Source organism: Octopus sinensis, linkage group LG18, assembly GCF_006345805.1.
Source record: "Octopus sinensis linkage group LG18, ASM634580v1, whole genome shotgun sequence".
Taxonomy (NCBI): Eukaryota; Metazoa; Mollusca; class Cephalopoda; order Octopoda; family Octopodidae; genus Octopus; species Octopus sinensis.
Window position 1 is genome coordinate 37,491,530 of NC_043014.1, and position 24,096 is coordinate 37,515,625.

The 24,096-nt window shown below is 37.2% G+C and overlaps 1 protein-coding gene across 2 annotated transcripts in view; it reads right to left on the reverse strand.

Moving 5' to 3' along the window:
- The window catches only part of LOC115221483 (ubiquinone biosynthesis protein COQ9, mitochondrial), a 49,468-nt gene that overhangs the window by 16,335 nt on the left and 9,037 nt on the right, over positions 1-24,096 (reverse strand). Inside the window, exons 2-5 of one of the 2 annotated variants that reach the window (XM_029791678.2) lie at positions 8,767-8,860; positions 4,486-4,610; positions 3,733-3,874; positions 998-1,085 (exon numbers count right to left, since the gene is read on the reverse strand). In XM_029791678.2, coding sequence (XP_029647538.1) covers positions 998-1,085; positions 3,733-3,874; positions 4,486-4,610; positions 8,767-8,860 — 449 coding nt within the window. Of the gene's footprint in view, positions 1-997; positions 1,086-3,732; positions 3,875-4,485; positions 4,611-8,766; positions 8,861-18,751; positions 21,011-24,096 lie in introns of those variants that run through there. The other variant, XM_029791677.2, reaches the window with a different exon arrangement.

Below are 24,096 nucleotides of genomic sequence, written 5' to 3' on the forward strand. Positions count from 1 at the left end.
TAATAATAATAATAATAATAATAATGATGATGATAATGATGATAATAATAATAATAATAATAATAATAATAATAATAATAATAATAATAATAATAATGATAATAATAATAATATAATGCTTATTTATCCACATTGTTTTCAATTAATCATGCATTATCTCATAGCTTTGAGATTTCAATGAAGTGACTATATATTTTTAGAATGACATTGCAGGTTATGTATGAGAGGCCAGTCCTGATTGGTTTGGATATAAAACAGGCAAAATATCTGGGCCAGTTATGGCCAGTTTAACCCTTTAGAATTCAAACCAGCCATATCCAGCCAAAATATTTAACCTGTTTTATGTTGAAACTGTCCAGATCTGGCCTCTCACTCCAACCCTACAATGTCAGTCTAAAAATTAAACAATCACATCTCTTTTACTTGTTTCAGTCATTTGAGTGTGGCCATGCTGGAGTGTGGCCATGCTGGAGCACCGCCCTTAGTCGAGCAAATCGACCCCAGGACTTATTCTTTGTAAGCCTAGTACTTATTCTATCAGTCACTTTTGTTGAACCGCTAAGTTACGGTGCCGTAAACACACCAGCATCGGTTGTCAAGCGATGTTGGGGGGGGGACAAACACAGACACACACACACACACACATATATATATATATATATATATATATATATATATATACATATATACGACGGGCTTCTTTCAGTTTCCATCTACCAAATCCACTCACAAGGCTTTGGTTGATCCGAGGCTATAGTAGAAGACACTTGCCCAAGGTGCCACGCAGTAGGACTGAACCCGGAACCATGTGGTTGGTAAACAAGCTACTTACCACACAGCCACTCCTAAGCCTAAGTATCATTGAAATCTCTACGACTACAAGATAATGCATGATTAATTCAAAACAACATGAATAAATAAATATCATATTTGACAGAGTAATTTGAATACTAAAGGGTTAAATGCTAAAAAGTGAAGTGCATCAATCTAAATATACCTGTGGCCACTGCTCAATGTAAGGTGTCAGCATCATGAGACGATCTTCAACAGCATTTTGAATAAATACACGTGTGGAGGGCTTTGAACTGAAATCAATAATGAACGGAGAAGACAACATCAGTATGAGTATCTCTACATAAGCATAACAAAAAGACGAATGATGAGAAAGACATTTTTAAATGGGTGCTGGCATGGTCATGAGGCATGGTCATGTGGTTCACTTTTTAATTATGTGGTTCTACTTTTGATCCCATTGACATATTAAGCAACAGCCCTTAGCCGTTGACTGAGATTGCTGAATGTCTTGGGAATGAAATTTGGTAGACAGAAATTGTGTGGAAGACAGTTGAATATGTGTGTATGTATGAGTGTGATCATTAGTTTGTTACTTCTTCTATGCTTGCAGTTTGGACAGACTTTCTCTAGCACTATGTCTCACCAATTGCTATGGTTTCTAGCTGTCTTTCTTAGATTCAGTAAACCAAGACAAACCTGCAACACTACTTCCCATGCCATCTTCTACAGGCAACTTTCCCCTGGACTGTCTACAACTTCTTCCTTCCAACTGTTATCCTTCATATGCTCAAACATGTCCTTCCTAGAACAGTCTTCTTTCTAGTATAGTACAGCCAATTCCATTCCTCCTGTATCCATTTCCCCCCTCTGTTCATTTGAGCTGAGAGGGTGGTTACCACATTCAACAATACTTTTAAGAACCAGAGGAAATTCTTTGGTTGCCTGAGTGGTTTTGTTAGGAGCTTCCTTATACATGCAAATGCTGTATAGCTTGTGCTGTCAATTGAAGCAATGAAACCTAACCTCTGCTAGTTATAAAAGCTTCTGAGTTACCTGATTCTTCTTGTACCTGAATATGCTTCTTGTTTTCCCCATTATGATAAGATAGTTTAATAACCTGTTGCATTGTATTTCATTATCTACCCATATACAAAGCACATCTATATATATAAATCTCAACTTGTATGTCTGTGTATGTATCTGTGTGTGTGTCTGTGTGTTTAACTTCCCGGCACATCTCCTCCTAGCCAACAAATTGTAGAACCACCAAAAATGGGTCACTTAAAGTTTAGGCGAATGAAAATTGAACTGCGCTATTTCTGTTCCAAAATTCATCTCGCAAGTGCAAAAATTGATAATGTGTTTGTTTAGGCATTACCCCATGCATTGAATAGTGAACTTTACTCAGTCAGTTGTTTGACGTGAACTGTGTTTACCACAGGTGCAAGCATGCGTAAATTGCATGAAAAATAAAAAATCAAGATATAAAAACGAATCGCCGTAAACATTGTAGAAATTCAGCAAAGAAATGAATTTTCGGGATGTAGCTTGGAGGGTTTTTTCGTATTAAACGTTTGGACTTTGTGAACACATACCAATTGTTTTCATAACATTTTTCACGCTTTGAATTAAATGTGACCATTTTGCATTGAGTCTGCAGTTTGAATCACTTTAACCAAATTTTAGCAGGCTGGATTTTTGATCATCACGATACATCGCCAGCGACTCCCTGAAACTCTCCCCTGAAATCTCCGTTGAGAAATACTGATCTAAAAGAATAATTCAACAATGCAATTATTTGATCAACAAAAATTTATGAAACGCTTCTATGTACTTCCTATTGAGGAAATGGAATACATAAGCGCAAAAATAGAGGGCATTAAATGCTTGATTTTAAAACCAAAATAATTGAATTTTGATTGAACTTCATCCAAGTTTAGCTTAATTCGCGCATGCATAGAACGCACGAGCCAAGCAATACTGCTAGTCTTCCATATTTTGCTTCTTGAATGAGTAACTTTTATTGATAATAATGAGGGTGTGAAGGTAATTTTTGTGATGACTCTTATTGTTGACATGGGTCAAATTTAAATACTTACAACCCCACCCTCACCACCACTAAATCATCATCATCATTATTTTGTGTCCATTTTCCATGCTGGCATGGGATAAATGGTTAGACTGGAACTGGTAGGCTGGAGAGCTGCACCAGGCTCCAGTCTGTTTCGGCTTGGTTTCTATGGCTCGATGCCCTTCTTAAAACCAATCACTCTACCGAGGTCCCTTTAATGTGTCACTAGCAAGGGTGCCTCAAATGTGTCACTGGCATGGGTGCCTTTAACCCTTTCAGTACCAGCTCTGGCTCTGTAGTACAAATGTCTTGTTTTGATAAGTTTTGAATTAAAATCTTCCACCAAACTTTAGTCACAATTTATGTTCCTAACACTAGCTTAATGATAACTAAGTTATTTTACTAAATTCTCTGTGATATTTAAAATTAATTAAAAGAAACACAGAGCATCTCAAAATAAATACGGTAATAAAAGGGTTAACATGTCACTAGCACGAATAGCTTTTACGTGTCACCTTTTACCTATATATAACTGACATTTGCTGGCTTTTAATTTCCTCAGCACAGCAAACCTTATATCTACTGTGATGCTTTTCTTCAGCATCATAGATGAACTTTCAACACTTACAACTTCAAGTGCTTGTGAATTATTGTGGGAGTATGGGTATGCTTGAGTGTGAATCATAGTTTCTTACATGTTTGCATACAATTATTATAATCATGTATTAATGTTACAATGAAAATATAGTCACTGAGAAGTGATAAAAAGATGTTAAACAGGGTATCACTGAAGTTTAATGACATTTCAGATTTTAGATGTAATGTCTAAATTGAGTTCAGTGATAAAATATGATAGCTGTTATTACCTTTCATCCATCTCCTTACATTTCTTGTCTAGGTTTTCAGCCAACTTCTTATTGCAGTCTTGGTAAAAATAATTCACAAGGTCAGCACCTCCTTTAGGGAACATACCATGGCTTACACTTGGGTATCCTACAGCTTCAGCACCTTTGGTAGTATCAAGGTAAAACAAAGAGTTTGCAAAAAGAGTTTTAAGATAAATGTCTAAATATATGAGAGATGTTGTTCAATAAATTATTGTTTTGGACAACAGGCATCTCCTATGCTATGGAATTCTGTGTTCCTGAAAAAATTTTTCTATCATGTGGAAATCCATAATGCAAAACTTATTTTCCTGTTGATTTCCATGCTATAAATTTAGATTCATTTTCATGGAATTTTTTTGAAAAATAAATATAATAAAAAAAAAGAAGCAAAATGTCACTTTTATACATGAACATTTTCATTTTTAAATATACACATTACAATGTGTATACATAAAAACATCTGAAGACAAATACAAGAGGGAATAAATAAGAACATAGTAATGTAATAGTATGATACTGACTAACCACAATTGTGTATATTATGTAGGAGATTTTTTTCTATTAAAAACAATATGATGATAAGGCTGGGTTTGGCCAGCTTTAATGCTTAAGTACTAAGCTGTATTACATGAGTTTAATGTTTGTAATTAGATATATTTTATTAAATTATTTAGTTACTAATACAACCTCTTCGGAAAACTTAAACTGAAATATGAGAAGAAATAGTTTTACCATCAATAAGTGCTTTTCTCGAAAATCCATGCACTTGAACAAATTGCAGTGATGCAGCTAATATTTTCTGTTTTATATCTTCATCAGATGGACTTTCTTTGTCATGACTATCATTTGAGTCAGACCTGCAAACATAAAAAAAAAAAAATCAAACCTTATATTTTAGAGATGAGACTTATAACTAGTTGAGATGTCAAAGTATTGATTTACTAGTAGAAAAATTGACAGTTTAAAGCACTGGGGTCCATATGGTTCCTTGAGGGTTTTTGTAACAAAATAGTAAATTGGGGATCCACAATAGTATTTTAAGGGCCCCTAAAAAAATTTTGCTTTAGATGTACGTATTGCAAGAAACTGCTAGGTTTCTTTCGTTAAACATTTTACATAAATTTCCACAAGTTTAATGTGTGGAAAACAAAATAAGAATTTTGAAAGAAGTTTCTTTAAAACTGGGGGTCCACAAGAATGAAATAGTAATCAAAAGGGTCCATAGATAAAAAAAATGGTTGAGAAATCTCTGGTTTGAAGCCTGTCAGCAGTAATGTATTAGGTTAGAGATGAAGGCTTGATAATTAAGACACAATGGCTAATCCACTGAGTAGTAAAGAGCTATCATAACTAAGAATGTCTACTTGTTATCAGAAGCAAGGAATAGAATGCTGAGATCAAGCCTTCTTATTCTTAAAGCAGCAGGTGACTAGTATCATATCCAGGAAGGGAAATATCTAATATCTAATCTGATATTTGTGTTCAGTCTAATTTTGGCAGCTGACCCTAAATGTGAAAGGTCAGCAACATATGACAAATGAATGCCTTTATGAAGACCAGTTGAAAGTTAGTGAGATCAGGCAAAGACAGCTGCAACTATCTGGTCACTGCATGCAATACTCTGAACTGGAAGCAACCAAATTAGTCTTGTGGAACCCTCTTCATGGTGATGTTAGAAGAGGAAAACATTGTCACATCTACATCAACAACTTGATTTCAGACATTGGCCTGGAATGTATCCAGGACCTCGAGGCAGTGATGTTGGACTGAGATGTGTGGTGGGTAAACTTCGTTGCAGTGGTTTGGGTTGAAACCTGGCCATAAAAAACTATAAATCTAATACCTGCTTAATTCTGTGAAGACTGATGTATAACGTTTCACATGGTGAGTCAACAAAAGAGCTTCTATGCAGTAGAAATAGTAGCCAAATTTCCTTCAAATCACAACCTACCATCTTAAAGAAGATGATATCTTAAAACCTATGTTGGATTATGCAGTATTGAATACACAATGTCTTGGGGATGGTAGGCCTAGAACACTTTTGGTTATAGGTTTGCTCAATAAACCCCAGCCTGGTGTGGAACAACAACAACTTTGCATTGACAATGAATAAAAAGTAAACTTAATTTTTAAATACTTCAGACATCATCATCACCATCATCATTATCATCATTATCATTTAATGTCCGTTGTCCATGCTGGCATGTGTTGCAGGGTTTGACCAGGCTGGCAAGTTGAAAGGTTGCACCAAACTCCAGTCTGATTTGGCATGGTTCTCTATAGCTGGATGCCTTTCCTAACACCAACCACTCCAAGACTGTAATGGGTGCTTTTACATGCCACCGGCATGGGTGACATTTGTGTGATGCTGGGGTGCTTTTACATGCCACTGGTGCGGGTGCCAATTTGCATGACACTGGTGTCTGCCACAACTGCGATTTCGCTTGGCTTGATGGGTCTTCCTCTCAAGCATGACACAATGCCAAAGGTCTCGGTCATTGCCTCTGTGAGGCTCAACACTTGAAAGGAATTCAGCCACTTTGCACACACACACACACACAAATCAGGATTCCACAGTTTCTGTCTGCCAAATATCAATCACAATGCTAAAAGTATCCAGTACACACTGTAAAGTGGTTGGCATTAAGAAGGACATCCAGTTGTAGAAACCAAGCCAAATCAAATTGGAACCTGGTGCAGCTCTCCAGCTTTGGTCAAACTGTCCAACCCATGCCAGCATGGAAAATGGACGTTACATGATGATGATAATGATAACGATGATGATGATGATGATGAAAATACTAGTCAGCTTAACCCTTTAGTATTCAAACCAGCCATATCCAGCCAAAATCTTATACCTGTTTTATGTTCAATCTGTCAAAATCTGGCCTCTTACCCAACAATGTCAGTCTAAAAAGTAATAATCACATCTTTGAAACTTCAAAGTTACAAGATAATGCATGATTAATTCAAAACAATGCAAATTAATAAGTATTAAATTTGACAGAGTGATCTGAATGCTAAAAGGTTAAAGGTGTGGTAGAAGACATTTTTCCAAGACTTAGTTCAGAACGCCACACAGTGGGACTGAACCCAAAACCATGTGGTTGGGAAGCAAACTTCTTACCACACAGCCATGCCTTTAATAATACTGTGTAACACAATTTTTGTTATTGGATGGAAACTGTTATTTCCTATGTGCTTACCCCCAGGAAGTATGAAAAGTGGCTAATATTTCTTTTGAACCTTGCTTTTCTTACATCTACTCAAACCCCAAAGAATCCCTCTCAATACATGGCTATGATGATCCACCACACATTGTTAGCCACTAATGGATATGCTCAAATGGTTATGGTCAAGCAACTGACAGGCAAATCGGTGGTATCGAGCAGAATATTTGCTGTAACTATATTTCTACGTTCTGAGTTCAAATTCCGCCGAGGTCGACTTTGCCTTTCATCCTTTTGGGGTCGATAAATAAAGTACCAGTTACGCTCTGGGATCGATGTAATCGACTTAATCCCTTTGTCTGTCCTTGTTTGTCCCCTCTATGTTTAACCCTTTGTGGGCAGTAAAGAAATATATATTTCTACTTCAAGAAACTCAGTGCTGAATCTGTCTGAAATGTAATGGAAAATAGGTCAGTTTCAAAACATTGATGTCCAGGTCACAAAAGCAAAATTTGAAGGGAATAGTAGTTATTTCCTGTGATTTCTAGATAGAAGCAAATTGGAAATAGCACTTACTGACCAAAGACAAAAGAAAAAAAAAATTAATTTTGTTACACAGTGTAATTATTTTATCAACCCATTGCATGATTTGAACTAAGAATGTAATGAGCTGTAGTTAAATGCTGAAAGTAATTTTGTCCAACATGTTGTTGATTTTACCAATCGACACCTATAATTGCAATCTTTATAGACACAAGTGAGCTATTTTAGGCAAAACTGTTGTTTTCATTGACAAAATCCTTCACATCTTAAAACCAAAAGATGTATGACTCCTTAATAATAATAAAAAAGAAACCAAAAAGAAATAACTAATTTAGCATAGATATATTAGACCAGTGGATCTTAACTGGTCCACATGACCCTTGCGGGTCCATAGAAGATTTTGTTAAAATTTATGTGCAATAAACTGCCCTTCCCAATGCCAACCACTCCAAGAGTGTAGGGGTGCCTTTTATGTGTCACCAAACCCAATAAATTACTGGTACTTGTCAAACTTTAGAAGAATGTAAAGTAGTGTTGATTCAAGCAGGAATTGAACTCAGATTCCAGGGGAAATAATGAAACTAAGTACTGTAAGGAATCTAGTTTGGTGTTCATTGATTTCTATTGGAATATATTCTTCAAATAAACACAACAAAAGCAAGAGGAAGTCTGACTTCATTTAATATCAAAGATGAAATACTCTGAGTTAGAGGGAATCTCTACATGGTTGTATGGGATAATGGGGTTGGGGAGCCTGCTAGAAATAGCAACCAAATCTCTATCTTAAAAAAAGGATATGTTGTATAGTCCTTGATGCTCCCCAAAGCCCACCCTACAAACTTAAAAAGGACATATAATGTATTGCCCTATGCCCTCTACAAAAACTTGTGGCTTAGTGGTTAGGGTGTCAGCATCATAATCGTAAGATTGTGGTTTCGATTCCTGAACCGGGCGACGCGTTGTGTTCTTGAGCAAAACACTTCATTTCACGTTGCTCCAATCCACTCAGCTGGCAAAAATGAGTAACGCCGTGATGGACTGGTGTCCCATCCAGCTTGGGAACGCATACGCCACAGAAACCGGGAAAACGGGCCCATGAGCCTGGATAGGCTTTAAAAGGGCGCATTTATTTTTTTCTAATATTTAATTATAAAAATGTTTTTTTTTAAACATTGAATGGCTAGGTGGATCCATCTGAGTAAAATAAGAATCAAAGAGATCCATTGGTAAAATGTGATTGAGAAATACTGATTAAGACTAATGTAGCCCTCTGAATAAGAGAAAAAGATTTGGTACTCACTCATTAGGAGTGGTGGACTGTTCCTTTGAGTGTCCATCATCAGTGCTAAAGGTTCTTGTTGCATGGCAGCTAACTATTCCTCCTGAAGATCGACCTGAAACAAAACAGGATGATGTTATATATATTTCTTTACTGCTCACAAGGAACTAAACATAGAGGGGACAAACAAGGACAGACAAAGGGATTAAGTCGATTACATCGACCCCAGTGCGAAACTGGTACTTTATTTATCGACTCTGAAAGGATGAAAGGCAAAGTCGACCTCGGTGGAATTTGAACTCAGACGAAGTACCGCTAAGCATTTTGCCCGGTGCGCTAACATTCCTGCCAGCTCGCCACCTTCAAAAACAGGATGATGTTATACCTAACGTTTGGTGACACACAAACACACATCCATCATGTGTGTACAATGGTTGATGAATTGAGCATAGGTGACACAGGGTTTGAGAGGAATTCTTCAATTTTGCCTAAGACAAGACAAACGCCCACTATAATGTTGGGGCCATAAAAATTGCACCCAGTATACTCTGTAAAGCAGTTCAGGTTTGAAAAATGGCATCCGTCCATAGAAACCAAGCCAAAAATGTGACACAGGAGTAAAGCATAGTCCTTCAACCAGATGGATCCTGTTAAACAGTCCAACCCATGCCAGCGTGAGAAGCACACATAAAAAAAAAATGACGACGACAATAATGATGGGTGTAAGCTTTTGCACAATTTATGCCTACCAAATTTCACCTATGTAGGCATTGGTTAAACCGACGCAGTGATAGAAGACACTGGCCCAAAATGCTGCAGAATGGGATTGAACCAGGAACCATGTGGTTATATACAATGAACTTCTTAACTAATATAGCTATTCCTGCATAGCCTACTGAATAAGGTAAAAAAGTCAACTTTGTTAAGATTAAATAGTCACTTGGATGATGATGATGATGGTCATCGTCGTCGTTGTCATCGTCCTCCTCCTCCTCCTCCTCATCATCATCATTTAGTGTCCATTTTCCATGCTGGCATGGGTTAGGTGGTTTGACTGGATTGGTAAACCAGAAAGCAGTACCAGATTCCAGTCTGATTTGGCTTGGTTTCAACCACTGGATGCCCTTCCATAAGCCAACCACTCCAAGAGTGTAGTGGGTGCCTTTTACGTGTCACCAAAACCAATAAACTACTGGTACTTGTCAAACTTTAGAAGAATGTAAAGCAGTGTTGATTCAGGCAGGATTTGAACTCAGATTCCAGGGGAAATAATGAAACTAAGTACTGTAAGGAATCTAGTTTGGTGTTCATTGATATCTATTGGAATATATTCTTCAAATAAACACAACAAAAGCAAGAGGAAGTCTGACTTCATTTAATATCAAAGACGAAATACTCTGAGTTAGAGGGAATCTCTACATGGTTGTATGGGATAATGGAGTTGGGTAGGGGACAGGACTCTACATGGTTGCTCAGCCTGCTAGAAATAGCAACCAAATCACTATCTTAAAAAAAGGATATGTTGTATAGTCCTTGATGCCCCCCAAAGCCCCACCCTACAAACTTAAAAAGGCCACATAATGTAATGCTGTATGCCCTCTACAACTGACAAGATGGTCATCACTGGAATGCCTTTGATTATAGGTCTGCTTGAACATGGCTGACCTGGTGTTAAAAACCAACAAAAAATCACTACTCGTGATGCTGTGATTAAAAGGTTGAGGCTGCTTCAAGTGAAATTCAGCAAGTTAACATTTTCAATGACTTCTAATATTTCAAAGATTTCTAATATTTAGTAACTCTTGACAAATTCTTTAACTTACAAACTTACTGCTTGTTTCTTGGTTGCAAAACAGAAAAAGAAAGAAAAAAAAAAAGCTTATCTCATCAGAAATAGAATAGTTACACATATGTGGTATTGGAATACCAGACCATTTCAGTTTTGGAGTTTAAATCAGAGATGCACTGACCAAATACAGAGAAGAATCAGTAAAGCTTGGCCTTCGGATAAGTTGGGTGAAGACCAAGCTGATGCATATCAGAGATGGTCCAGACTCTCCCTCTCTTCATACAGGCCCCAACGTCATGGAGTTTGTCAGCTCCTTCACCTACCTGGGCTCCACAATGGAAACCTGACCCTGGAGATCAACCATAGATGTGGTCTGGTACCTAGGATCATATACTCCCTATGGAAGCCCTTTGGTGCCACTTTAATCCTCTATCTCCTGGTAGATGAAGCTCCATATCTACAATGCATTAGCCCTCTCCATTCTCCTCTATGGAGCAGACACATGGCCCTACCCTCTTGGAGACCCTGGCAAAGAGGATCAATGTCTTGATAGTAGAGCCCTGAGAACCATTGAGAACATCAGATGGTACCATCACATTTTCAATAAAGAACTGTGTGTGTGCGTGCATCAGCCCACAGTCTCCCACCTCATAGCTATCTGCCACATTTGCTAGTGTAGACATGACCTCCATCTCCCTCTGGATCATCCTACCAGAGCTTTATTCTCATTTGACACAGCAGCTGAGGCTGGAAGAGGCACACCAGATGCTGGATGTGATAGGGGAAAATCTTCAGAGGTTCAATGTCACCTTGGAGGATACAGAGGGGCTGGCATGGGACCACCAGCAGTGATGGAGAGCACTGGTGGAGTTGGTTGGCTCTATGCATGATGACACCACCAAGCAAGAGCATGAGGTGAAAGAAGTTTAAATCCACTGCTGGCAGTTTCTTGTGTGTATGGAAAGTACACTTAATTCCCTGTTTGTTTCAGTTCGTGCATGTGTGTGGATGAGAGAGGGAGAGGTGGGTTCCTTTCAAGCCAAGTATATATGTGCCTGCTTGAGTGCTTTTATCGACAAAAGATAGGCTCTATGATCTTCTTTGACATACCTTGTAAGGGTTGAAATCAAAGAACAACAATGCCTTAGCAGCATTGTTGATGACAACACAGAACAAAAGAAAAAGAACTAAACAAAAATAAAAAACTAACAAACGAGACTGAAGAAACTTGGTAAGATTTTACCAAAAACTTTAACCCTTAGGAAACAACAGGGCTGATCTATCGACTGAATAGTCAAATGACAAAGAAGATTGTATTAGTTCATTCAATTTTCTGCAAGAATATATATAGTTTTATATATGTACAGTAATTACTTCATTTTTCATAATTGTTTTTGAAAAATAAGTGTGTGCCCTCTGTAGAACTTGTGAAAAGGGCTAAGTCTTCTTGGCACTGAAACTCCAAATAAGGCTCCGTCTCCAAAGGGTTAATAACAAAAATAAAAAGATTTTTCCCATGGCAGTTATAATCCTTTTTACTATAGGCACAAAGCCTGTAATTTGGGAGGAGGGGATTGAGCTAGTCCATTACATCATCCTGGTACTTATTTCAGTGACAACCCTGAAAGGATGAAAGGCAAAGTCAGCTTCGGCAGCATTTGAACTCAGAATGTAAAAATGGACAAAATGTCACTAAGCATTTCATTCAACTAAAAAAATTCTTCAAGGCAGTGCCCTAGCATGGCTGTAGTTTAATGACTGAAACAAGTAAAAGATAAAAATAATATCAATAAAACTTTCTAATTTCGGCACAAGGCCAACAATTTTGAGAAGGGGCAGGGTAATTACATCAACCCCAATACTCGACTGGTACCTATTTTATCAACCCTGATAGCATGAAAGGCAAACTTGGCCATGGTGGAATTTGAACTCAGAATGTAATAAACCAGAAGAACCACAAAACACCTTTTCCAATGATGTAACAACCCAGTCAGTCATTGCTTTTAGCTAGTATCAATAATAATATTACTTAATTAGCACCAATAATAATGTCAAAAATTGAAGGAATACAATATCTTTTATCTTTCTCTTGTTTCAGTCATTAAACTGTGGCCATGCTGGTGCATCACCTTGAAGAATTTTTAGTTGAATGTATTGCCTTTAGTACTAATTTCTTTTAAAGTACTTATTCTATCAGTTTCTTTTGCCAAACCACTAAGTTATGGGGATGTAAACATACCAGCACAGGTTGTCAATACTATTGTATTGTAATAATACTTATAATATTTTTATATAAAACTTTCACTGTTCTTGGTTCTGTTTATGACTTGGGCTATCAGTCGAGTGTATAGGCATTGATGTAGTGGATATTTAAAATTTTGTCTTTGGTGAACCTAGCTGATGAGGACTAACCAGATTTAAGATAACAAACATATTCTGGAAAGTCTGAAACTCAAGTACCACATTATCCATTTTTCTCGGGCGTTTCTCCTAGAGGTAGGATGAAAATTTTTTATATTCGTTGCCCGCACACATCTTTGCCTCTGTACATTCAATGAAGCCTTACAATAGCATCGTGTGGTTATTCACTGCTATTTCCAGCAAACACTGATACCTTGTGTCACTATTTCCTATTTATAATTCAACCTTTACTGTGCTTATTACTGGAAAACAATAAGTAATAATACTTATAATTATATATATATATAAACGATGGGCTTCTTTCAATTTCCATCAATCAAATCCACAACAAGGCTTTGGTTGACCTGAGGCTACAGTAGAAGACATTTGCCCAAGGTGCCATGCAGTGGTACTGAACCTGGAACCATGTGGTTGGGAAGTAAGCTTCTTACCACATAGTCACGCCTGCATCTATATATGTAAAATAAAATTGCAAAAATTGTAAATAAATAATTCTCAAGCCACAAGGAGATCTTGTAAGTGTTGCTGTTTGGCTCATGTTTCATGGTGTGAAGTAATTGAGAAATAAATCTCACCCCTAGATAGAATGTTAGTCTATTAACAGTAGTAAAATTTTTAGATGATCAAGTTTAAATTCCCAAGAACAGAGTGTTCTCTGAAATACGTGTATGTATATGCCTATAGAGGACCTGAACTCATGACCTATAAGCATGTAATACAATGCTTTATCCCCTTAGCTCTCTTGCCTCAACAACTAGATTCTAGACTTCAGTATCATCATGAAATGCAAGATTTAATTCTATACTAGAATTATATGTAACAGATTAATTTCACTAGATATATCATTATCATCAACATCATAATGATGATAATATAGCCTAATCCTTCACTGCTACTGGCATCTTCATATTCTGTCAAGGTCAACTTTGCCTTTCATCCTTTTGGGGTCAATAAAATAAGTATCCCCTCTTCCAAGACTGCTGCCTTTGTGCCAAAATTTGAACCCATTATCATCATCATCATCATCATCGTTTAACGTCCGTTTTCCGCGCTAGCACGGGTTGGACGGTTTGACCGGGGTCTGGGGAGCCACGATCAGTTGGTGTGAGTATTATTATTAAGATGGTGGGCTAGCAGAATCGTTAGCACAGCAGGTAAAATGCTTGCGACATTTTGTCCATCTTTACATTCTGAGTTCAAATTTTGCCGAAGTTGACTTTGCCTTTTATCCTGAGCACTTGGGTCAATGTAATCGACTTAGCCTCTCACCCAAAATTGCTGGCCTTGTGCCAAAATTTGAAACCATTATTAAATGAAGGAAAAAAAAAATTATTGATATCATAACTGGACAAATACAGCATCTCTCCAATGACTTTTTTCCAGAGCCTCTAAGACTCATGGGAGGAAGGCATGCTGTATCCTCAGACTGGAGTCCTTGTCCAAATGCTTGAAATAGTGGACTCCATTTAAAGTACTCAAGGGTGTGGGTAGTAGCTGTAAACTAAGCAACAGCTTCTGAGGTAGATCAATGCTTCCCAAAGCAAGTAATAATGCTTTCAAGGTGTGTAACTGATGTTTTGCCCCAGGTCAGACCTGATCAATGGCTCCCAAAGTAGGAACTACTATCTTCAAGATGAGTAACTGCTGTTTACTCACAGGTTAACTTTGATTAAGAAGACCACTTCATTTTATTTTCAGACACTGGAATTAGCTAGACTACCCAGTGTATCCGTTTCTTTAAAGATAGTAAGATGAGTACGACACAAGAAGAATTTGGCTGCTATTTTTAGCAACTCTATGAACCATATAATCCCCCTTGTTTGCTCAGTACCATATGACCCATTTCTGCACACAAGACCATAATAGTAGGGAGTACATATAAAGAGGTGTTCTAAGGGAGCAGTGACCGGACAAGTTTGGGGATCATTAGATAACCAAAATTAGAATTTAAAAATATTATTGGTGTTGTGATGTGTTACAATCAAGACAGGGTCAAATGTAGATGTAGTGTAAATATCTCCTTAACCTTTTAGCATTTAATCTGGCCATATTTGACCCAATTATTCTACCCATTTTATGTTAAAACTGACTAGATATAATCTCTCAGACCTACCCTACAATGTCATTTTAAAAACATGCAAACACACTATTGAAATCCTGAAGCTATAAGATAATGCATGATTAATTCAATGCAAATAAATAAGCAGGAGTGGCTGTGTGGTAAGTAGCTTGCTAACCAGCCACATGGTTCCAGGTTCAGTCCCACTTCGTAGCATCTTGGGCAAGTGTCTTCTGCTATAGCCCCGGGCCGACCAATGCCTTGTGAGTGGATTTGGTAGACGGAAACTGAAAGAAGCCTGTCATATATATGTATATATATATATATATATATATATATATATATGTGTGTGTGTGTGTGTGTGTATGTGTTTGTCCCCCTAGCATTGCTTGACAACCGATGCTGGTGTGTTTACATCCCCGTCACTTAGCGGTTCGGCAAAAGAGACCGACAGAATAAGTACTGGGCTTACAAAGAATAAGTCCCGGGGTCGATTTGCTTGACTAAAGGCGGTGCTCCAGCATGGCTGCAGTCAAATGACTGAAACAAGAAAAAGAGTAAAGAGTAAAGAGAATGCATTTGACAAAGAAATCTGAATGCAGTTTGGTGTGGTCAGCTACCAGCCTAGGCTCCACTGCTCGTCAGGTTAAGAAAAGCAAGCTGTCTAAGAATCAGTCACTCTCCAACAGGTTTATGGTTGAGCCTGTGGCCATAGAGACTGCCAGTGTTTTTGGCCCGTGGACCATATTCCTGCTCACTGCTATTGGGGCAGAGATGGCTATCCATAAGCTTGGGTCCTGTGAGTCAGAGTGGCAGTTTCAGCGCATCTCCATCACCATCCTCCGGGGCAACACCTTTTCCATTTTGTCTGCTGGGGCCAGGGAGGTAACTTATGACAACATTTAAATGTTAAGTGGGAAGGGATTTGATGGGAGCATGTGCTTAGCCCCAGTTACAGGTGGATGAGAAGTCTTGTCTCCTTTTGAATAAGATATCAATTATAAGGAGTTAGGTAACATACTGTATTTATCTTTTATTTGTTTCAGCCATTAGGCTACCTTGAAGGGTTTGTAGTTGAACAAATCCTAACCATAACCCTAACCCCAGTACTTATTTAACCATTTAGTATTTGAACTGGCCATATCTGGCCTTGTTTTCAGTCGTGTTTGTTTGTTTGCTTGTTTGTCCATGGACAAGATATCTCAAGAACCGCTGAATGGATTCGGATGAAACTTTCAGAGATGTTTAACCGCATGACTGGCATAAACTGATTAGATTTTGGAATCAATCTGGTACCCAACAAGGATACTGGATTCATCATCATCATCATCATCATTTAGCGTCCGTTTTCCATGCTAGCATGGGTTGGACGGTTTCACTGGGGTCTGTGAAGCCGGAAGGCTTCATCAGGCCCAGTCAGATTTGGCAGTGTTTCTACGGCTGGATGCCCTTCCTAACGCCAACCACTCCGCGAGTGTAGTGCGTGTTTTTTACATGGATTGTTTTTCTTTTTTTTTTTACTTAATTTTTGAGAGTGATCAGGTTCATTTTTAGTATTATTGTTTGTGAGAGTAGCCGAGTTTATTTCAGATATTCTAAAAATATTTTTTAAATATTTAAAAATCATCTCTGGCTAATCGTTGAGAAGATATTGATGTTGCCTTAGCAGAGGTTTGTGATCTCTGAGTGCTCTTGTTATTATTATTGCCGTTACATTCTGGGTTCAAATTCCGTTGAGGTCGACTTTGCCTTTCATCCTTTTGGGGTTGATAAATTAAGTATCAGTTACGCACTGGGGTCGATGTAATCGACTTAATCCGTTTGTCTGTCCCCTCTATGTTTAATCCCTTGTGGATAATAAAGAAACATTATTATTATTATTACCCCCGCCTTAGTGAAGGCTGAGGTATTGTTTTCAGTTTATTTATATGTCTAAAAATAGTATCTACATAATTGGCACTATCATATTTAATAAGCATCAACACTATATAGCCTTACCAAAATTTTGGAGAAGATGCACACAAATCTTGAGAAAAATCCTGGCTTTGAAAGGTTAAGGTGGCAAGTTGGCAAAATGCTTTGCTGTATTTCATCTGTCACTATGTTCAGAGTTCAAATTCTACTGAGGTCAACTTTACTTTTCATCCTTTCAGGGTCGATTAAATAAGTACCAGTTACGCACTGGGGTTGATGTGATCGACTTAATCCCTTCCCCCAAATTTGAGGCCTTGTGATTCTAGTAGAAAAGATTATTATTATTATTACCATTACTAATCGACTTACCCCACTCCCCAGAAATTGCTGGCATTGTGTCAAAATTTGAAACTTATTACCATCGTAGGTGGTAATAAAGTGACGGCACAATGAACTTTATGAAGAGTAGCTTTATTCTAGTAGATGAGGACTTAAAGTATGAGAGAAGAGGTCAAAGCAGAACAGGTTTCTTGCTGTGGAGGAGCAACAAGACAGCTCACATTTTCAAAGAGAGCGTGAATTTCTATACATAAAAAAAAACCCAACAAAAACAACCTAGGATTATTAAAGAGATTAAAATTTCAACATAGGGTAAAACGGCTCATCACTGCAATAAGTTAACAGCTTTCTGAATCCACATCCATGTCCACAATCTAAGGAATTAATACATAGGAGTAGAAATTCATATACCGTAAATCCTCGAGTATAGTCCGCCCTTGAGTATAATACACAGGGGATTTTTAGGGGGCTCTACCTCTGTAAAACCTAAACCTTGTGTATAATATGCAGCCCTTCTTTAACTTGAGTCAAGGAGGTCTATATAACGTTCTTGGTTTGTAAAAATGTATACGGTAACGTCCTTTATTATTATTATTGTATATATAACATAATGCAAATGTGTAGCTTCTTTGCGCATTTTGTTTGCAGAAAATAAAGAAATAACAGTAATGACATTTAATAAATGTTGCTTACTGCAAGTTATGGATGATTCTTTTATGACTTCATTGCTTTCAGGCTTAGCTTAAGATATTTTCACGCCTAACATCACAAAACGCGTCTGAATGAACATTGCCAGACTCGGACATTGCTTAGAAAATATTTTTCATTTTTAACCCCGTATATAGTACGCACTAGGGATTTTGACCGTTAAATTTTGAGGAAAAAATGCAGATTATACTTGAGGATTTACGGTATATGTATATCATTGTCATCATCATTATTATTATTCTAATGTTCATTTTTTCATACTTGCATAGATTAAACAGAGTTTATTGAGGTAGATTTTTTACAGCTAAATGCCTTTCCTATCACCAACCCACACCTGTCTCGAAGCAAAGAAATATTTCCCCAGAGCCAGACATGTCTTTTGTAGAATATTAGAAATGACTGACATTGTTTGCATGACAGTGGTTCTCATTTACAAATATCACATGAAGTCAAAATAAGGTGACACAAACACACATGTACATACATAATGAGCATCTTTCAGTTTCAACCTACCAAATCTAACAAGGCTTTGGTTGGCCTGTGGTTATAATTGACGACACTTGCCCAAGGTACCATGCAGTTGGATTGAACCTGAATCCATGTGATTGAGAAGCAAGCTTCTTAACCCCACGGCTGAGGATTCCTTTCATTGTAACTCAGTTTCGTGTAGATTGTGTATGAATTTCTTTTCAAGAGGTTTTCACAGAACTATGTGTGACAACTAATGGCAACCTCAACATCAAATAAAAACAAACTCTACTTCATTTATTCAATAGGTTTTTTTTTATTTTCTTTCATAAATTTAAATGTATGCATATATATGTATGTATATATATACACACACACATACACACAAATACATGTTTGTGTGGCAATTACCAATGAATGTTTTGGCTATAAATGGCTGGAGATCAGGATGATAAGAGAAAATGTTTTAAAAGGAATTTTTATTTTTCAGTACTTTGAAGCAATTGGACAATTGCAGACTATTTTCTGTTGAGGTAATGTCAATTTCTTCATTTTGACAATCTACCTTGTCAACTGTTTGATTTAACAGCGGAAGCCTGTGGTTGCTGATCAAGGAGCTCATTAATACGACACAACACACAACCCATCATGTCAAATGTATTCAAAGCATTGTTAAATACTTGTACCAGTTGGTCAGGTGGAAGATTGGGCAACATCTGATTGCCAACATTGACTGTCATCTCTGGTTTATTCTCCTCGAGGGCATTCTTCTTTACTTCTTCTCCATGATGGACGTTTTTCAGCTCTAGTTTATAGTGAGCCCTAGACATGTCTAAAGCCACTTGAAGAGGGGAAAGAAACTGAGTCCTTAATTTATTCTCTAAACTCCAAAACCCAGAAATATTTTTAGAACGAGGATCTCTCAATATAAGATAACGCACAAAGTTCATGGAAGAAAGAATTCGATCGGAATGTTGGAGAATATCTGTGGTTTCTGCATCTGGCAATTGGATAATAGCTCGAAGCAGTTTTAATAAATTTTCACCAAGGAAAGTGTGATCCTCTACTGGATATTTCTGTAAGCAGAAGTCTACCTCATCTTTGATTAACTGAATACAGTAACCAAGAACCCCAGGGTTCTCACAACATGCTAACAGAGATTTATATGCTTGATAACGACCTGCTGGTTCAAACATCCGTATAACATCTGTGAAGATGTTGACGGCGAGTTTGCGGAAAGTTTGGAGGGAACAATGTAACATAATCTTAGTCAAACTAGTTAAGAGTTGTAGATAACAATCATTTTCAAAAAACACCGGCCGCAGTGTATAAGGTTCAATTTTTTGCAAACAACTATTGGCCAAATGCAAACCCTTATACAAAATGAGAGATTGGGAAGAATCAAGTAGTCTAAGAATAAATGGTATGTTGTATTCAAATATGTATCTTGGAGAATATACACAGCGTATACTGTCAATACTTAGATTTTCTGAGAAAACTAAATACAATAAACAGCTTATGGACAATTCTGGTATTGGAGCTTTTGTCTCTTCTTCATCGTCTTCTTTTGTATTTTTATCCTCGGTCAAACCTTTCTCAAGTTCCTCAGTGCTCATATTATCATCATGTTCTGTTTTGTCTCCATCCTCCTCCTCTTCATCAGCATTTTTGATTTTTTTTTTATCTAATTTTAGGCTGCTGTTATAGAAGAGAGCATCCTCAGCAATCTGGAGAAAATCTTGATGAAGACAAGCCAGTTGGGAAAAAAGCCTTTCAGCACATAAGTGGCTTTCTGACTTTGCAGATTTATCATTGACCGGAGAAGCTAGATGGAGAAAGAGAAGAGGTTTATTTAATAATGCCAACAGATACCAATTGAGAAGATCTGCCTGGAGTGGTTGGTAAGCATGCTGGTTATTTCTGTTCTTTAAGGAGACTGCTTCAACAAATGGCTTCATAAAATCAAGAGTTGCAAGAACAATGTCAGTAAGCCTTTTGACAACAGGATCGTTCTCAAACAGCTTTTGTTCCTCTTCTCCTTCTAATGCATTATTATCAGGGAGTTCCACCGAACAGATATAACGATAAATTGCTTGCAAACTATTTTCTAAGGAGGACACACAAGGTTTTGGAAATTTTAACAGGCAGTCACAAATGGGTCCAAGAACAGATTTGAACTGTGTATCATCAACAAGATCTCCCCAGTTTTCTAAGATTGCAAGTAATAAGACACGAGGTTTGCCTTTCTTAATAAGATGAGCAAGACAATATTCACAAGTTTTGAAGAAACTAGGATTCTGTTCAAGGTTTTCCTGTGTCAGACAATGTACAATGTCACTTGTTAAATCAAAGAATATAGTCTGTTCTGAAAGATCTTGTTCTAAAACATAGTTAGCGAGTCCCTTGGAATCACGAAAAGAGAGGCATTCTTTAATTTGGTCATATAATAAAGTAGGGTCATCGGTTTTGGCAGGAGTTTCAAGTGGGCCCTCCATCCTCAGCAACCAAAGAATTACAGAAAATGCAATTCACAATGATGACATCAACTGGGCGGCTTTAGTGAATATCTGAAAAGCAAAAGGAAAGCATCAAACTGGATCCACTAAGTTTGAATATGTAATACATAGATATACTAAATCACCAATTCTAAGCAGCAAATGCTACATATTCCTACCTATCATATATATGTGTGTGACAAAGTGTCAAATTTGGGGGGGGGGGGGTTCAAATTAAAATCTAAATTTTGATAATTACAATTTTCAAAATCATCAAATTTTAAACAAAAGAACTGATTTGAGATGAACCCCCACCCAAAATAACATGTTTTCAATATGCCTGTTTCACTAGTCAAATTAGAGTTTATATCTAATATCACTCTACATTGAAAACCATAGAAGTTATTTCATTCATAATTAAGTTTTAAGGTTTTGTTCAAGACTCATTTCTCCTGAAACTAGACATATTTAAAACTGTTTGAATATTTAAAACTTTTAATATCTTAAAGATTATATTTTCAATTTCATGTGTAAATTTTTTTTTTTACTCCCTCTCTTTTTACACTAGTTTAGTCTGGTGGAATTGGATGGCTCACAGTTTCTGCAGGCACTCTAGGACTATTGACATTCAAGATTCCTCTTGAATAGTTTTTAAGTCACTGACTGGAGGAAAGAAAGACATGTGGACAATGTTTTGGATATAGCGTGGGGAGGGGGGCTATGAAGTGGAGAATAGGAAGAGAAGAGACAAGTGAACTGGGAGTATGTAAGCAGAGGTGACATGAGACTAGATAGCACCAAAAGAACAGAAAGAATTGTAATAGGAGAGACAGCAAGTTTGTGGGTCAGAGCTTGGAGTGTATTGCATATATCGGATCTTTTCCTTTTCTAGTTAACTAAACACTTTAAAACTTTGTATACTGGTAGAATGTGTCAAAATAAAACATTTTTTTCTCTTGGCTTTCTTGAGAAAATTGTAATTTGTTTGTTTAATGTAGTTTAATTTTTTGAATTTTAACTAATCCTCTGCTCTCTTTTGAGCTAAAATCATTTGCTGCGTCTAAAACTGAGACGTATACAGAAAGCGTGTGTATAAAATTATAGAATTATTTTGTTTGTTAATTGTTTAAATTATTTTCCATTGCTTTCGGCTTTTTTTACACGTGTAACAATTAAATTAATTTAACAATTAAAAAAAAAAAGTTAGGGTTAGGTTCAGGGTTAGTGACAGGATGTTGTCTCAGTTTTAGACGCAGCAAATGATTTTAGTTCAATGGAGGTAATCGATTGGTTAAAATTGCCAAAATGCTTGGATTTTCAGACGAAATATCTTACAAACTATAGAATTTTCTCAATAAAACCAAGAGAAAATGATGTTTTAAACACATTCTACCAGTATACAAAGTTTAAAACTTTTTAGTTACCTAGAAATTATGTTACAAACTGCTGTTCAAAAGGAAAAGATCCCATATATCTGTACATACAAATGGATGTCTCATCACATATTAACTACACTTGAAATATAATCTGGGAACATGGATTCTAATAAAATAATCTACAGAAAAGTTTTAACAGATACAGGCTCCTCTAGAGAGAGTCTGAAGCACTTTATATATAGATATATAAAGTGGCAACGACTTATATTCAATAACCAGTTACATGTTAGCAACCACGCCACCAAAAAAAAAAAAAAAAATTGTGCCTCTAAGAATAATATTTGAATAAAGATGACGAGTGTGAGCTAAGTGTATTGAGTGACAGAGCAGAGTCATTAATTCAAACCTTCCACTAGCCACTGTATGGAGACCTTAAGCAAGACACTTAACTCTGCTTGTCTGTTTATCTAAAAAATGTTTCAGTTTTGCAAAAAAAGGCACCCTGTTATTAAAAACATGGCTCTATTAAAAACCTGTATTTTGACTTTTTTTTTGTGGAAGAATCATATTATCCACATAAGCACACATACAGATCTACCATTATATTTCGTTGTTTTATTTCTTTATAAAAATCAAAATATGAGGTGGTATCAAAAAGTTCCAGGACTAGTTATGTTTAATAAAAAAAATGACTTATTTACCTAAGTTTTCACATCATCTTTGAAACAGACACCTTGCACACCAATACACCGGTCTCAGTGTTCTTGCCACTTTTGGAATCTGGCCTGGAAGTAATTTTCCAACCACTTTTGGAATCATGGCATGGAAGCAAGTTGAGGACCTTCTGCAATTCGCTCTGGATCTCGACAAGTTTTAACACGGTGACTTTTGAGCGGCCTTATCATTTCGGGGGAAGAAATGGAAGTCCACAGTGGCTGTGTGGTAAGTAGCTTTCTTACCAACCACATAGTTCCGGGTTCAGTCCCACTGCATGGCACCTTGGGCAAGTGTCTTCTACTATAGCCTCGGGCCGACCAAAGCCTTGTGAGTGGATTTGGTAGACGGAAACTGAAAGAAGCCTGTCGTATATATGTATGTGTGTGTGTGTTTGTGTTTGTCCCCCCAACATCGCTTGATAACCGATGCTGGTGTGTTTACATCCCCGTAACTTAGCGGTTCGGCAAAAAGAGACCGATAGAATAAGTACTAGGCTTACAAAGAATAAGTCCTGTGTTCGATGTGCTCGACTAAAGGCGGTGCTCCAGCATGGCCGCAGTCAAATGACTGAAACAAGTAAAAGAAAAAAAAAAGTTGCTAAATCTTTTGAATAGGGTGAGTGCAGAAGCTATATCATGTTGCTTTTGGTGAGAAACTCACAAATAAGGAAAGCTCAGAGACAAGTTACAATGTCAGCATGAAGAATCCAATTCTTTTGCTCCACATATCCAGTCACTTTCACTGAATGTTTTCCCTCAAACGCTCCAAGACGTTGCAGTAGAACTCTCAATTAATGGTTTGGCCCTGGGGGATGAATTCTTGATGCAGAATACCACATTTTCCAGGAGTGGCACTCATGGCACGTCTTCCAGGGATGTTCGTCTGCTTTTGAAGCAGCCATGCCACTCGAAACATTGCATACAAACCATTGCCTCATTGCAGTAAGCTTGCCAGAGCATGCTCAATGTCTCTGTAGCAGACTTCCCAAGTTTAACCCAAAATTTCATGTTGGGTCTTTGATCCAATTTCCTGTCCATGACAAAATTGCAGATAAACAGCATACAT